The sequence below is a fragment of the Thermobia domestica genome, chromosome 1 (assembly GCF_964235325.1).
Source record: "Thermobia domestica chromosome 1, izTheDome1.hap1.1, whole genome shotgun sequence".
Classification (NCBI taxonomy): Eukaryota; Metazoa; Arthropoda; class Insecta; order Zygentoma; family Lepismatidae; genus Thermobia; species Thermobia domestica.
The window spans coordinates 114715334-114733360 of record NC_137454.1 but is presented as its reverse complement, the minus strand read 5'-3'; the positions used below and the strand labels follow the sequence as shown (position 1 = coordinate 114733360).

Here is an 18027-nt window from a genome sequence, read left to right as displayed (position 1 = left end):
GGGAAAATAGAATTTTCGATTAAAGAGAAAAGGTAATTGTGAAATTCGTCATCGCAGCCAGACGTTGTACAGTCGATATTCATCGCCATATGGTGTGGTGACTGCTCTTGCAGAAAACACTATCAGGGAGTAGATGAGTGAGTTCAAACCCGGCGAACAAGTGTGGAAGATTAGCCGAGGTCTGGACGTCCAAAAATAGCATTAACTGACGCTAACATTCCCAGTGTTAAAATTTTCGTCATGGAAGACAGGCGCTGTCACATGCAGATCTGTGATACACTGGGGCTAACAATGGGAACAGTAGAACGAATAATTAAAAACGAACTGGGCCTAACGGAAGTTTCTTCTCACTAGGTTCCACGAGTGTTTAATGACGATCAAATGGGCAAGGATTCGATTGTGTTGGAAATTTGACACGCTTCAGAAGAAAGGGACGCATTACCTTAGAAAATGTGACAATGGATGAATCACAGATTCAATTATTCAAGCCAGAAACATAAAAGCAGTCGATGCAGTGGAAACGCACATTCACCGCCACCCAAAAAATGTCAGGTGGCATTTAATGAGAAGGTGCTGTACGAAATCTTCTGGGATTCCCAGGGAATGATATTGTCCCATCCTGTTCCAAAAGGTCATACAATTACGGGCGGGTATAAATTGACAAACGACCAGAAATGGCAAATGACAATTTCATCCTCCACATGGACAATGCAGCGCCACATCGTGGTAAAGTTATACCTGATTTCTGGTTGACGTGATATTGAACTTCTGTCACACCCACCGACTCACTAGACAGGATGTCTACTAAAATTTCAAAATGAAGTTTCGTGACCTTTTCTTTACCAAACCATATAATTTCGTAACATTCAAAAACTAATAACTACCTACATTCTTCAGCTCTTATTTTCATCTTATCTCTACTTTCAAAGGCCGTTCCGTGAGTGATAAAAGGTTGGCATCTTCTCACAGTTGAATCAACTCGTTAGATGCATAGGTGGTTTCGGCGATGCGATGCGATTTGAATAGCCACTGTTTAATGATGCCGGCTGAAGGACAGTCTCAAGAGCGAATTTGAATGTGAATTAGGCCAAATTTTCATGCATGCGATAGAAGCGTGCTTTGTTTACGATTTGGTAGCGTCTAAAGCCGACAACAGACATTTTTGGCGGTGAATTTTGAAGTTTCATACAATAAAATTTTCCAGTCTGTACTTATATTCGTACACACAAAAAAAATTCTGACCCTAAAGCTAAATTTCATCTTTTTCTTGACTTTCGTGACCGATAGACACCCTCCTAGATTTAGCCCCGAGTGACTTCTAATTGTTTCTAAACCTCAAGGATTCTCTTCGTGGACGCCATTTTGCCAGCAGATCATCCCTGAAAAGTGCTATTTTCCAGTATGTGAGTGCCCCGTGCTACACGAAATGGATGAAACGATGACAGCTGTGTATCAATAACGAGAGGGAGGTTGTTGGGAAAGACATAAGCTAGTTCCCTGTATTTCCTCGTTCTTGGAAATTCGAATAAAACGGCATGTATTTTTGGTGCGCACCTCGTATGTTGAATGCATGTAACAATTTGTACTTGCAGAAAACTGAGTAAACAATGAATTTTAAAATGTCCTTTGTATTATTCACAGAATCATGTAAATATTAAATGCCAAAGAACAAATCAGGACGTTTGTGAAAAGTATGATTACCAAACGAAAAAGAAGATACGATAAGAGCTCTTTTCTTTATTATCGAAAGTACAAAAATGGACTTCTTATGATAAAATTATGTGAGGTTTCACACTTAAAACAACTTTGTATATGGATAATAATACATAAGATATTCTAGTTTCTTATAACCAACTTTCTTTTTATGACATGGAGACAGGAAATCAAACAAGTTGTTTCCTTCACACAACAAAAATACTGGAGCACTAACTATTTGCTCAATCGTCAAGAAGCCATTATTTATATATGCATGTTTGTAAAACATTACGAGGTGATATATTTACATGTTTTGGAAACTTCGGAATGGGTACATACATATACTATTCTATGAATTACATGTACAACACATCACAAAAGAAAGGAAAAGGAATTCAGTAAACGAACGTAACATTTAGCTGTTTGAACTCAGCTAAATCATTTTTATCACTTCCTTCATTCTGTAGTGAACACATGTAACACAAAGGGAGGGAAGGATAGAGTAACAGCCAACTTCCTTAACGTCTTCCTCGCCCTCGTCCTCTGCCTCCTCTTCCTCCACGCCCTCTACCACCACGTCCTCGGCCTCGACCGCCACCTGGAAATAGATCAAATATTAAAGCACCTCTTCAAAATTGTAGAATTTTGTTAGTACATTTGTTCGCAATCATATATAAACAAATTCTGCAATAGCATTAGCGTTTAACGAACAAAAACTAACATGGACGTGCACCAATCGACAAATCTCGCTGAGTTCAACAACATAATGTGGGTGAGGAAATGCCCACGCGTTACTTTCCAGAAAACTGATTTTGTTGTAAACCTAAACATTTATGCTGTACGATATGCTGTATCTATTAGGATGAAGCCGATACTTAAGTACACCCTAAATCAATCTTTTCATATGAGTTCCGTCGTGGATATGCGGATAGCGTATGCGCCTTTGGGTGAGACTCGAGTTATATTCCCGATGGAGTTAATGTGCTTCGGATCCCACGTTAAACTGTAGACTCACGTCTCATAGCTGCTGAAAAGGACGTTCAACTTAAATCCAAAATCCAATTTTTTCACATGCAAGACGATAGTACACAGTGTGCGTTTAATGAGATAGGTTTATAGCCCAAAATTATATCTTAAAACTCGATCAATAGATCACGTAGATTTCATCACAACAGATATCTCTGAGGAGTATATCTCATACATATATTTCGTGCAAATCGAAAATCTGAGTGCACATTTATGGTGCTGAGAATTATGTCGTTCATTGATATCGAACAGTAATTGATTTCCTTTCTGCTGAAATAGATTCTCTATTTATTTATTATAGGTATTAAAAAAAAAAAAAAAAAAACTGTTAGGCAAGAAATCATACTTCTTGCTATTTGCCTCTTTCTAACGGTGATAGACATACTACTTGTAAAGAAGTACAGAGTCCAGTTTAATCGAATTTGAAGAGAGCGGTAGTGCTTCGCCTGAACGAAAATTCACTTAAACCGGAATAAAAGATTTTTTTTATATACAGAACTGTACATTTGTGTACAAATCTCAACCGGCAGATGTTCCTTGATCTTTTACAGTACACTGCGTGCTAAAAATAGACGGGGATGGAGTGAGAGTACAGCTAATCTAACAATGAACTCACTCTTCGATAAATAACTATTAGATTAAAACAATATTCACTGTTGGTGCTTCTCAACAAATGTCACATTTTTAGCAATTCGGTTAACCCAATATTCCGTTAAACGGGACTGTAGTGTATATTTTAAATTCTATTCTTTAAAGGAAAAATGTTAAGAATTTTGATTTCCTTTAAAGTGACTGTTTACGATCAAATGCGGTGAAAAAAAAATATTCAAATAGGTAACAAAATGATTTAAGAAGATTCTTAAAGCAATGAAATCATATGTACAAAAACTTGCGTGTGGGGTAGACCCAAAATCAACTTCGATAATTTTGTTAACTAACTATGGTTACATCTAGTGACCATTCGTATACACCACGTTATTCACCTAAAAGTTGCACTCCGAGGTAAGAAACGGAAGATACAATCGATCCGGTATTTTCACAGACGTCAAAATGTATAGAAGGGCCCACTAAAAACATATGGTAGAATGAAATTTTGTCAAATAAATGAAAAAATAAACGGAACAATGCCTTGAAATGTCAGTGGTGTTTACTGCACTTATCTACTCCATATTCATCAAGAAATATCCTCATAAGGACGAGTACTAATGCCCCATTCAACAGTACGAGATAAGCACTACGGCCAAATTATGTTATTATTCATGCTGTGGTTCGAGGTCGGGTGTGTTTCATAGTACGTGAGAACGTCCACGTCACTCGTGAAAGTGAAGAATGCTATGTTGTCGTCTGCGGTGTAACTCCGAGAGAGACCCCAACAGAAGTAAACTAAGCCGACAATTATTCATGAACCTCTAGGAAAATAGAGATCTGGACGTCTCGACGATGTACGAAAAACAAACCAGTGGCTGAGGTTTCTGTTCTATCTGCTGTTGCAGTAGATCCCCACGTTAGCACATATACTGTCACCCATAGGGAATTTTAGGTAATTATTTTAAGTTTATTCTTGTTTAAATTATATCAAAATTGTATTGTATTAAAATTCAAACCTTACATCTGTTAACTTGATGAAACATGAAGAAATTGTGTAGACAGAAAAACATTTCAAAAACTCATTACGCGATGGTTTGTTTACATTTATGTAATAATTAGATAACATACACGAGACAAGATTCTGCAAAATTAAGTAACTGATGTATTGAGAAAAGAAATGTGGACTTTAAGAAAATTCGTTGTAACAAGAGATTGTAACATCTTGTAAACACAGACACAATTTCGGGTATGGCGTAACAGTTAGGCTGTCCGAGGATTTCGGTCATCGCGTGACAATGAAGAAATTGAAGTTTCTTCAAACAGATGGGACAACAGATGTCCAGACATGAGGTTGCAGATTCCACCGTCTGGAACATGAAATAAAAACCTTGTGAAGGATGGAACCAGGATCAGTCGTGATCAGTCAAGATCAGTTGGAGAAAGTCGAGCAGTCGATATTAGTCTTAGTTGAGAGACAGTTCATTGCATCTAAGTCTTGAGTGCAATGAGTAGATCAAACGAGAAGCTACAATAACTTACAGCATAAACAGCACAGTTATGGTCCGTCTCTTCGTCTCACTTCAGTAATTAAAACTAAGGAGAATTATAACGTTCAGATGGTCAACTACAACCTACGGAGAACTCATCATTGAAATCTGTGGGCACGTGAGTTCCAGGATAGAGCCAGAAGGTGGGACATTCCAGTCATAGTTATCCAGGAGCAGAGAACATCAACAGGTATGTGTTCCCAGTCTGTATTGTTGCCTGTGACTAAATCATCAGATATGCCGGTACTGTGATCTGACTGCGTATGACATACTCATTAGTCTAAAACACACATTACACTACACCTAATTTAAAGAATGGAAATACACGAATATCCAAGTGAAATTGGCGTTCTTGATTTAACAATTTAACCTCTCGCAAAACAAGATAACAATTCGATTTAAATTCCCATCCATTTCAGATAATTGACGGAAGGTGCTTTCTTGCGTCATAACGCTTTCCATCCCCATAAACTAAGGCACGACGCAGGGAAGTTCTCGCAAGAGGTTCTGCCTGAATCAGGTAAGTCCCGTTCATATTCTCTACAGTCACAAAAGTTGCAAACATATGTGCCACGCCACAAACGATTATCATATTCGTCAAAGTCTTCCATCTTGTTCTCTGCAAAAGAACAATTACTAATCATGAACACGTGAAACTCCAAAACATGTATTACTGGTCTGTACTAGTGCTGTTAAAATTCGAGCAACTGATTACTCGAATATTAGAAATGAAGATTCGGACATCTGAATAACTGCAGATTTATTTTAAAAATAATACAAAGGGTTTACCATTGTTTTCATATACAATTCGGTCTAACACTGCTATACAGAAACAATAACACACTGTACATAGTTAGCCTTTAAAGTAACTTTCCAAATAAGCATAAATGCCCTCAATTAGTAACACCAAATCTTCAAAAAAAATGTGTACCTCACAAAACAGTGCCCAATGATGCATAATTTCATCTGATCAAAATATATTGTAATATCCCACATGGTTTTGTTTACAAACAACCGACATGTTCTTATATTGACAAACATCAACCATGTGCGTCTTACTAGGGATTACTACAGCTGCAGGCCAGTCTTGGGAAGTAACGTAACGTAAGTAACGCGTTACTTTTTAAGTAACATTTCCTAGTAACGCTTTACATTTTTTCCAAAGTAACTGTAACGGTAACGCGTTACAAATTTTTAAGTAACGTACCTAGTTTGCGTTACTTTTTTCGCGTTACATTTCGGATGAGTAACTGCAATATAGGTATATTTTTTCGGAAACAAATGTTTCTTTCCTATAATTGAATTTCTCGAATGAAACAATCGAGCATGAACTACGTATGTCAGTGACCGACAGTCACCGACACACAGAAAAACAGTTAAGTTCGTAGTGCCACTTGTTGTTTTTGGAAGATGAGGACAGCCTTAGGGAAATCACGTGTACTGATTGCAAGCACCTGGAAGGTTTTGTCGTAGATATTTACAGCTCCAAATCAATACATTCAGTGAGTGAACGAGGAGTGCAATGATACCTGTAGTATATTTTACTTTGATTGGTGTTGTTTTTATAAAGATGGAGAACGAAAATATTTTACCGTTCGAACATTTTTTCTTAAAAGCTGAGGATGATGGTGGACAGAATTTAAAAGTAGTGTCTGAAGTGCCCCGGCGGAAAATATTTATCAACAACTAGGGTGTCATAATTAACGATATACAGTAAGGGATTAATATGAATAAACTATGTTCTGATGAGCAGGCTTACTTTATTACTAGAAAATAGTTTGCTGATGGTATGTAATATTGGAGTTCTTTCAGATCAGTTTGCTTATTCTGGAGTCCCGTTGATTATAGAGTTTGAAACTAGCTTTAAAAAGCATGTATCGATTTTAGTTACTGGCAAGTTTTGATTCACCACCACTACATGTGTTTTCATTTTATCAGTTGTAGTATAATGTTTCTCTATATTCTGTAATTTTAATTTTATATAACATTGTTATTATTATATAATTAGTTTAGCAGAATAATAATAAGCAACCATTTTTTCTAACGCATAGGAATGCGCACGAGTAAAGCTAAAACTCGACTCGATTCGAATTCAAGTCGAGTTTCGATCCAAGTCAAAGGTAATATTCTCGAGTCGAGTTCCGAGCCGATTCAGCTTTTCGCGTCGAGTTTCAAGTCCGGTCGAGTTTGATAAATGGCTCGTTCGTTTTAACGTCTTGAAATCATGGCCTGATTACACTGGAAAGAGAAAGCCATGAGAAATGTAAGCTAAACAGTAATATGGAATACTTTTAGTGTTGCTCACGAGAGGGGACACTGCTCGCATCTCATTTCGTCTTGATAGCGAGACCACAAGAGATTTTTCATAAGCTTAGCTCGGTTCGGCTCAACTGAGAAGATGGCTCGAGCCGGCTCGATTGGGTTTGAAACATCGGCTCGAGCTGGCTTGGTAGGGATCAGCCATTTGCTCGGTTCGGCTCAACTGAGCCGAGTCGGTTGGGTGAGCTGTTGGCTCGGCTCACTTCTCCGTTCGGATCGATAGTGAATGAGCTGTGGGCCGAGCTGCTCGAGTCGTTGACAATTCTAAACCCGGGCCGAGCAGAACTTTACAATATCCAAAGTCTACATGCCAAACCATTAAACGACACACTGTCCACTGTCAAAAATGATCAATAACTAGTAACCTCACTACAAATCTTCTTCTGAACCTGCTAGTACAAATAAATGCAACACTTCCGACCCAGTACAATTCACTATTCAACAATAATAGCAGTTATTCGAATAACTAATATTCGAGTGATTTTAACAGAACTAGTCTGTACACAATCCCTATTGGCTGAGTCACGTGAAACGACAGCCTCCGTGAAATTTAAATGTGTGGCGGGAAATAGTGGGCCAACTTACCATAACGCCGTTTTTTTGAAGACGTACCAGATTACCGAACGCTTCCTTACTTAAAGCTTCTACTGATGTTAAAAGACAATCCACTGGAATATGCTGCAGGATGACGCTTGCGCAGCCCACAGTGCAAGACGCACTACGGCCTGTCTTAACGAATATTTCCTCAGAAGCGGACCTGCCAACCGGTCAGTCCATTCCCCGATTACAACCAGTTTACACTTCTTTCTGGGGAAATGGTAAAGACACCAACGACTTCCGACAATATGAAACCAAAGATGCATCACTAACTATGAATGTGAGGTTTTTCCTGTAGCAGAAACAAAGCACTGAAGTGTTAAATGGATGCAAATTGAGAATATGGTGCTAGAGTTCGGAGACTTTAGTGTGAAATCTACTGTTTCACAAAAAGGGCTTGATAAACGTTCCGTAAGTAACGCTACAAAGGAAAATAAAGAATCTCAATGTCAAAGAAATATTTCCAATCTCATTTCTTCCTTAAAGCTACGTTTTTTCTCTTTTCAAACTACTGATATGTAAAGTCTTTATTTTTTAAAAAAAACTTAAAATTGACATGCATTCTCTAAATAAGTTACATATCTATGTTCTTTACATGTAAACTTAGATTGACCATTTTTACGCGTAGACCCACATACTTGAACGAAACACTATTACTGCAGCTGTTCTACCATTTCGACTGAAATGATACACGTACAGAAATCGTTAAATGCTAAGACCGGGGGCTTGTCATGCAGCTAACGACTGAACGAAAGAAAGAAAGTATGGTAATCTTAATTTAGCTTTTAAAGCATCTTAACCAGTAAACACTGTGTGGGGTATCAACGCGTACACCTTCCCTATGCGGTGCAGGTGAAGTCTGCCTGATTTTTCGGTAACCTGGAAACAAGTTCACCACACATTTGACTGCTGTCCTCTTCTATGACTACCATCAGGGTTTTGTTACCCAACACCTATGGTCACTCACTGAGAGGTTCATCACAAAGACTTAGTTCTTCTGATCTGAAGTTCTGAAACTAATGCCTCGTGGTGCGTTCGTTCACAGCATCCTCCCCAAATGTCTGTCGATTTCAACGATTCTATGGGGCTCTTGACAGGGCTAGGTCGCACCAAGCTGCTTCGATACCTCTAATTCTCTTTGATACTGGATCAGATGTGATTGCTATGTGCGTGTAACATGTTCATATAGGCGCAGGCCAATCGTCACATTAACTCCTCATAGCAGTTAACCTCACGCTTATATATTCAAGAAAGCCCACGGAACAATTTTCACTAATATAGGTAGCATCTTTAATAGATAGAAAGATTTCTTTGACGATTTACTTAACACGCAGCCAACAATTAATGTTCGTAAAGAAAGTGAAATGCATACAGCAGAACCGTACCGTAAAACGGGGCTACTTTGACAGGTTTTGGACTAGTTTAGATGTGTACACGGGACACTTTCTGCAACCAATGAATGATACTATTCTCATCATAACAATAGGTATCTAGGCTATCACATCCACTACTAAACCTAAGTATCTACAAGTAAGTTTTGACAGGAAGAAATTAAGAAATACCGGTCAAAGTAGCCCCGGGGGTGGGGCTACTTTGACATCTTATTTATTTGCTGCATAAGGTCAAAGTTACTCAACGTATGGAGTTATTTTGACATGGAATTTATGTAAAGTGTATAAAACACTGTTTTGATCATGTGTAAGGTACGGTATGCTGTATACTTGATAAGCACGAAATCTTTATTTTGTTGTGGTACATCATTATACACCACTATACATGTTTTTCTAAATCTTTACTTTTAACATCTTTTAATTTGAACATACACGGTGCTTTACCTTACATTGTCACTTTATTTTTTACTCTACTTTATTTTTTTTTACTTTACTTTACTTGTAACATAATTACGTATGTACCGGTATGTTATCTTTACATGTAACAATGGAAAGAAAAACGTTAGTCGTCAACATCACAGTCGTAACAAGCATACTGAGGATTTCTTGATCCACCATTAAAAAACCCACACACCCAATTTTTGCACAAGACACATTGAATCCACTCTCTTCCACCCTTCCACGACACATTGATATATATCGTCAGAGTGCTAATTAGATTATTCATTTTGGGGGGGGGGGGAATAAACAGTGGCGGAACTAGAAGTCCTTATATTATATATTGGAGGACAGGAAAGATATTGAGAGGGGGTAGAAATACAATGGGAGAAATCCCTCATACCCTCCGGCAATTCGCACCGTGGACACCATATCAACCTTTATCTATGAAAGTATATGCAACGATTCTCACAGGAAGCACGAATTGCTCATCTGTCAAAGTAGCCCCGCTCTATGTCAAAGTAACCCTAAATGTCAAAGTAGCCCCGTTTTACGGTATATTCCAGAACCTAACCGAAAAGTAGAAACCACTATAAAGAAATTAAAGGAACAAACCTCCGGGTTTATGCAAAATTACAGCTGAGTTAATTTTAGTTGGAGGGGGAAAACTGTGGAACAAGATAAGGACTCATTCTTCTTACCTGGAACAAGGTGGAATTGTCAGAAAAGTAGAAAGAACCAATCTTTGTCCCAATTCACAAGAAAGGCAATAAACTGATTGTAATAACTATCGAGGCATTTCCCTTCCCTCATTATCCTTTAAAATCCTCTCAAACATCCTATTCGCAAAACCGACCCCATACGTAGATGAAATTATTGGAGATTACCAGTACAGATTTAGGCAAAATCGATCAACTATCGACCAGATATTTACCATTCGATAAATATTCGAAAAGAAATATATAGTATATTCATTATTTATTGATTTTAGAAAGCCCTACAACTCAGGAAGGTAACATTTTACAATATTCTTACAAACTTTGGAATGCCGAAAAAGCTAGTTAGATTAATTGAGATCAATCCCAAAGTAAAGTCCGAGTAGGTAAAGTCTTGTACACTAGCTTTCACGTCGAGAATGGCCTGAAACAAGGAGATGCGTTGTCGCCATTATTACTTAACTTTGTTCTCGAGTACGTAATAAGGAAAATCAAAGACAGCAACCAGGGCCTAGAGCTGAATGGTATTCACCAGGTTATGGCGTATGCTGATGATGTAAATATAATAGGGGATGAAAGGAGAATAGAAAGAAACGCAGAGGTCTTATTAAACGCTTGCTTTGACATGGGTTTAGAAGTAAATGTAGAGAAAACTAAATACATGGAAGTTTGCCGGGATCGTAATACTGCAAATTACGGATGTATCAAAATATCAGTTAGCACTTCCGACAAAATAAATACCTTCAAATATCTGGGAACGTTAACAGACCAAACCCACATCCACGAAAAAATTAAGTATCTACAGAAAGCAGAAAATTCGTGTTATTATTCAGACCAAAATCTTTTGTCGTCACTAATTCTGTCGACGAATTTGATGCTTAAAGTATATATAAAATGATAATCATGACTTTTGTGCTGTATGGTTGCTAAACATTGTCACTTACTCAGAGCGAAGAAAGCAGACGAAGTATCTGAAAATAAAATCCTGAGACGATGAAATTGGAATGGCAGAAATTTTATACGACGAACTGCATAGTTTATACCGTTACTAAATATTGTTACGGTCAAGTCTAGGAGGCTCACGTGGGCTAGTCATGTAGCCTGAATGAAAGAAAGTAGGAACGCTTTCAAAGAATTAATTGGAAATGCAATCTGTAAATGACCATTAGGAAGACTTGAAAGAACAATATTAAGATGGACCTTGCAAAAACAGGACTACAACAGAAGTAAAAACTGTACCTAGTTGGCTAAGGACAAAAATCAATGGAGAGATTTTATGAACGCGGCATTGAACTTCCGCGTTACATAGGCCATTGAGTTAGCTTTTCCAACGCGAAATCAACTTGTTTCCTTTCAACGAACACTTGGGAAGTCATGAACAGCACAAACTTTTTTTTTTTTTTTTTCGTATCTTGTAGTACAGGCTTTACAGTATTAATAAAATACTTTTACACAACAACTTTTAAATAGAATAACTCATGTTACACTGCAATTTTGGCAAGAGTAAAATAAGAACGTGAGCTCGATGTCTGAGTTCATTAATGACGATGAAATGAGCACGAACGGTTCTCGAAATTATTTCACCTTGTTGAATACGTGGTCGTTCAATGTTTCCCTAAGTTGTACAAAAAAACATTTACACTTGTAAACTATACATAAATGTGTAGGTGGTTTCACCCTCACTTCTCCACATAATTCCCATTGAGATTTAAGCATTTGTTTCACCATTGCATCAATTTGTCCAAATCCTTTGAAAAAATCAGGGCTATTTGGCACTCGCGTCACATTCCGCTTCAATTTTTCATCTATTTCGAAACGTTCACCTTGCAATGCAGACTAACACCGGAAAAAGGCGAAAGTGACTCGACGCTAAATTGAAATTGTATGGAGAGTGGGACAGCCGTTCCCACCTTCATTCTTCAATTTTATGTCTTGTTTGTGTGAGATTGGAAGCGTGTCATCGTCAAGAAAATAGAAGGTCGCTTCTGTCGAATTGCGTTTCACTAAAGAAGATTTTAGGTTTGAGTTAAGAGACTTGGTCTCCTATCAACTATAGTCCGCGTCACCCGTATTGGCGTATGACATCAGCCAATAAGCTCGCAGTGCGCTGTTACTAAATCTTCAGGGAGGAATCTAATCATTCATAATTGACTTTGTTCGTACTTGTGGACAATTATGAATTATTAGATTCCTCTCTGAAGGTTTAGTTAACAGCGTACTGCAAGCTTATTGGCTGATGCCATACGCCAGTTCGAGTGACGCGGACTATAGTGATGAAGAAGTGAAGCGGAATGTGAGAACAGTGCCAAATACCCGGAGCCCTGATTTTTTGGAAAGGGTTTGGACAAATTGGTGCAACGGCGAGACAAATGCCTGAATCTCGATGGGGATTACGCGGAGAAGTGACGAAACCTACGCATGTATATATAGTTTACAAATGTACCTTAACAAATTTTTTACAGCTTAGGAAAAAATATTGAACGACCCATGTATTATGGCATACTACAGGTTATTGTCACGTTTAAGAAATATTTTTGTTTATCACATTTTAATTTATCGAAAGGTGCCTTAAAATAAGACTATTCATATCAATGTCGTTAAAAGAAAAACATATTTACCAACCAACACACTACTTGACCGTGCAATTACTAGTAAAGCAGAAAAAGATTAAAAAAAAAAAAAAAAAAACTATACTTTGAATAAATTCATAATCAACCACCTCATGTCAATGAACTGCGTACAAAATATATAACAGTATTTAAAAAATGCTTTTGAAGCACAGATAATAAATAAACAACGCACCTCGAGACATTTCCCTCTTCTTGGCTCGAACCTTTGGTGTGTCATCAACAAGAAGAGTTTCCAATGGTAACGAATCAGGAAGAATAAAATATCGGATGTTATTCCCTCGGATGCTAAGTGTCTCCAAAGAAACTGGATCTCTGTTTTTCACAGTCATCTTTACAGCCTTTAAGTGAGTATTCATGGCGACATCAACACCTGTAAGGAAAATACATTCATATATTTTGACCTCGTAACATTTTTAACACTACATGCAAATCTTAATGCATATATACCAGCTGAAATGCCTGTTCTTCGCACGGAGGGGACAGGTTTACGGAAAATATTTGAATCTCTTTCCCCTTAAAATATTTATTTCAATGAAAGTGTAATGATAAAAAATACAGAATATACCGGTAGTCTATTTCCGACAAATATTGAAAACACTATGCCTTTAGTGAAATTAATATGTAGACTGAAAATGAAATCAGTGCTAAGTGCCAAAAATGGAAAAGTTCGGTTTAATGTCAAAATGCCTAATACTGCTCATTGAACAACGGGCTATATAGTATTCACTGTGGAAGTAGTTCAAATAATCGCCAGAAGAATGCGCGTGGGCCTATGTGTCACCAGTTTTGAAGTAATTTCTGGGCTTTCACTTAATATTTCATTTTGGCACTTAACACGGATTTATAATCAGTCTACATATTATTTTTAAAAAAATCCAGCTTGAAGTGGGTACTATCTACTTTTCAAAAGAAATTTCAAACGGGTCAGAGTTTTTCGACCCCGAAAACTTTGAATTCGACATAAATCTCAGTCAGCTTTGAAGTCCCCCTCCCCCCCTCTTCTGCCGATAGGCATGATCTTGGGACTTAAACCGCATTGGGTGCGTCACTATTCATTTCAGCGACCAAGAAACTACGGACTACACACTAATATAAGTCAACCTCCTTTACAGTTTCGTGAATTCAATATAAAAAGAAAAAAAAATCCAAGCTAAACATTCAATACTATTTCTTCCTATTGTTCAGCTACGCTAAATAAAATGTAATAAAATTCATGTAAACAGACGCACACAACTAATGGAGATCTACTTAATTAAGATTCCCTCCAAGATGATGATTTTTGCCAAGAAAATTATAAAGCTTGCATTAAACGCAATGGTGGTTAAAAAGAACTCCACAAAGAAGAATACAGCACCTCACACAAACTACCACAAAATACGATTAGCATTTCATAATGATTATAGGGTTTAAATTTCACAGAAAAAGAAAATAATTAACGAAAGTAACTTTTATTCTGGCAGTTATTTGTCTCGAAAGAATAATCACACTTTACAAGATGTAAGTAATAGTGTTTAGAAGAACAATTAAATTTTTCTCTCTTCACGAATGCCACATTTTTATCCGCCATCCGCATAGGCACTAAAAATATTCGCAAAAGTTATAACGATGTGGATACATCCGTGGATACCGTATCTGAACAGATTTCTCTTCCTATTACACTAAATCCTAATAACTCTTTAAAGACTGTTAAAAAAAATCCACTTTTTGTCCGCAAATTAATAATTCAGTTATTTAAAATACTAGAGAAACATACCTGTAATTGTTCCGTGTACCTGAGTTCCGTTTTTCAATTCAATTGTAACAGTTTCATGGCTCAACTTCATAAGAAATCTGAAAGAAAAGTACAACCGTTATCAGTAAGACAACAAAATGAGTGAAGGAAAGAAAAAAAATATATCTTTCCCCTTCTTTTCTTTAAATCTTTTACAGAGAACTACAGTTACCACAAAGGGAGAAAATCGCCCCTCTAACTTCGTTCTCTTAATTATCAAGATCTGTCTCACTCAACCTCACTGCTGAAATGGGACGTCGAGCTCCAAATCAATCATATTACCCTACGCGCTGGTCACCAAATAGCATAATTATTATTAGAGAGTCTACTATTTTGGAGAAACTTCCAGATTAAACTTTGGTAAAATTAAATACGAAACGATGTGCTATTCCTAATCTATGGCTACAAATTCGTTTGCAAAATATCTTCAGACTTTCATTGATGCAACGGGCATTAAAAGATATGTGGCAGTCACTAGAAGAAACGCTAACAAGAAATTTGAAGTATTTTTGATGGGTCACCCTCTTTACCTATAATGTAATATATGTTTTAATACCAATGTTTTTTTTATTTTTTTATTAAGTATCCAAGGACATGCAATAACACATATGAGTACATGACAATGTTCTTTTGAGGAGTACATACTAAAACACTGTACAGCCACTCCTATGGTTCAATACAACTGACATTTTTCAATCAAAATATATTGTGGAACAATACATATAGTAGCTAACAGAAAAGCGACAACTGAAAATAAACATTTCAGCAGAGCGAGTATAAGATTAGAACTGCTTCCTGGGGTGTGGGTAATAGAGATGCAAGGGCTCGAAAAAAAACCGGCTTTTTTGAAAAAAAAAACTCGGTTTTTCTGCTTTGCTTTTTTGTTTGGGAAATTTTGGGCTTTTTTCAAAATTCTGCTTTAAATCGATAAAGCAGACTTTGTTTCGCTTCTCTATAACACAGAAAGTCATTTAATTAGTGGTTGATGCCGATAATATAAAACCTCGAAAGTAAACCATGAATTTCGAAAAGATATTTTAAACAATTTTACTTCAACATTTTTACATTATGAATTCCAAAGGATTAACCAATGTATATAATAAACACATTTTAACCTCCTATATACAAAAGTAAGCAGAGTTGGCAAGAACCATGGTTGTTTCTGAAAATGTCAAAAACCCGTTTTGGGGGGGCAGTTTAAACCAGGCTTTATTGGGGTTTAAACCAGGTTTTTTGATTTAGATATTTTGCTTTATGTATTTGTATTACATATTCACAGAAATAAGTTTGTTTCGCCTTGGTGTTATTATTCAACAACGGGGTTATGCTGGAAGAGGTCCCATAAGCTTAAAGAAGTCCGGTCAGTAAATTTCTTAAATTGAGAAACTCCCGCCCTAGCCATCGGGAAAATCCCGTCATTCTTTTAAATGTAAAACAATAACGGGAAAATCCTGTAAAATTTAAAGGTCAACGTATTATAATCAGTACGCTAAAACTGAGTGACACACAATCATAGTCAACGTCTTGCGAATAAAATCAGAAAAATAAACACACTGCTGAACAAGACTGCACTTATTTAATATAAAAACACATTTACACCTGACGTTTCGATCTTCTATCCAAGATCCTCATCAGACGTGAGTGTACGTCTGATGAGAATCTTGGATAGAAGATCGTAACGTCACGTGTAAATGTGTTTTTATATTAAATAAGTGCAGTCTTGTTCAGCAGTGTGTTTATTTTTCTAAAACTGAGGTATTAAATTACAAATTTAGTATGTAGGTATCATTGAAAGTCCAATCCAAGCTAATGTTGGAAGCTAAGTAGGCAATCGATAAATTTTAACAATTTTAATCAATATATTTAAGCAACCTTCGCTTCTTTATAAAACAACAGGCATGCAGAAATATATAATTTGGTTTCGTTTTGTATGTTTAGGCTTAACATCCTTACGTAATACCCAGGTTATCAAGGAGAAGACTTTCGCTTAAAGTGACATCCGAAAGAGTACTTGGTTTACACATGAAAGAAGGGTTGTGGTTCGACCGAGAATTGAACATGGGACACCTTGATTAAAAGGTGAAAAGGAAATAAGACTAATGCAGATGGTTTGACATGTGAAACGTCACTATGAAGTTCACACGATTCGCATTTTTGTTCTTTTAATTTTTTAGTTTAAGGGGATGTCTACCCACTTGGAAGTGTTTCAGGATCCCTATAAGATAACACGTAGATATTTCTATGTGAATATTTAACAAGATATTGCACTTACCGTCTCAAAATTTTCCATGATATTTTCCAACAGCAATACCTATATGTTCATGGTTTCTGTTTTTGATTTAATGCCCCGGATCAATTTAGATTAATTATAATGTATACTTCCGTTTACACTTGGCAACGTAGAGGATAGAATTTCTCCAGGAATTGAGAGCTCTCTGCTGAACCTCTAGCCCTAATAGTCTTCGCGTCACGTGGTAGTGATTTATGAGCGCTTCTGGCTAAAAACAAATGTTGTCTCTGTTTCTTCCTTTTTTTTTTTTTTTGTCAAAAACTTGTTTTGGGCAGCTTTGTCCTCAGTTTTGTCCACTGCCTCTATCGAGATAGCAGTTATACAATGGAGATCGTTTGCAGATCTCATAGCAGATAATGTAACATTCTTTGAAGAAACTCGAAGACTGACATACGAACCGCGTGACAATTTGGGTAGGGAATCTGGAGCGTTGCAATTTTGTGTTCTGAAGTCCGCCTTATCACACAAGACGAAATGACCATAAACAAGAGACTTGTGAAGGAAGAAGGAAAATGTTCTTAGTAATTGTATCCAATTGTTTCCACATTTTTCACCTTTCCCCCCGAAAGATCCCTTCGAAAAGGGAAAGAGGGGAGGGTGATTTTGTGACCCTTGAGTTTTAGAATAATCTTGAAACGAACTGCAAAGTGCACTTACTGGAAATTCTACTGTCGTTGTGCTATAATATCTGTGTTGCAAGAAGTGTGACAAAATGAAGGAATCAAAGAGAAAAAGAATTTGGTACTCTCTCCTTCCAAAAAAGAAGTCTCGCCAAGCTAATTCATATGTGTGGTCGATCTCAGAGTATGGAGTTCAGAGACTGGATAGTTAATATTTACCATTCAGGATTACCTTACAACCAATTAAATTCCATTTTCACCTAGCTTGGGCTGGGTTTGGGCAACTCCCTCTTGTGCAGTCGCCTGGACCCAGATCAGGCTCGTATTTATGGACATGTGTCTATTTCCGGATCACTTCGGAATTGATCCTTCGTTAATAACCATTCAAGTTCATTACTC

At 37.0% G+C, this 18027-nt stretch overlaps 1 protein-coding gene across 1 annotated transcript in view; it reads right to left on the bottom strand.

Moving 5' to 3' along the window:
• Nucleotides 1-1717: 1717 nt before the first annotated feature.
• Nucleotides 1718-18027, bottom strand: part of LOC145688201 (putative small nuclear ribonucleoprotein Sm D1) — a 56865-nt gene continuing 40555 nt past the window's right edge. The window contains exons 2-4 of the mRNA XM_081762087.1: nucleotides 14701-14777; nucleotides 13120-13317; nucleotides 1718-2293 (exon numbers count right to left, since the gene is read on the bottom strand). Of these exons, the coding sequence (XP_081618213.1) occupies nucleotides 2214-2293; nucleotides 13120-13317; nucleotides 14701-14777 (355 nt within the window). The 3' untranslated portion in view covers nucleotides 1718-2213. The remainder of the gene's footprint in view (nucleotides 2294-13119; nucleotides 13318-14700; nucleotides 14778-18027) is intronic.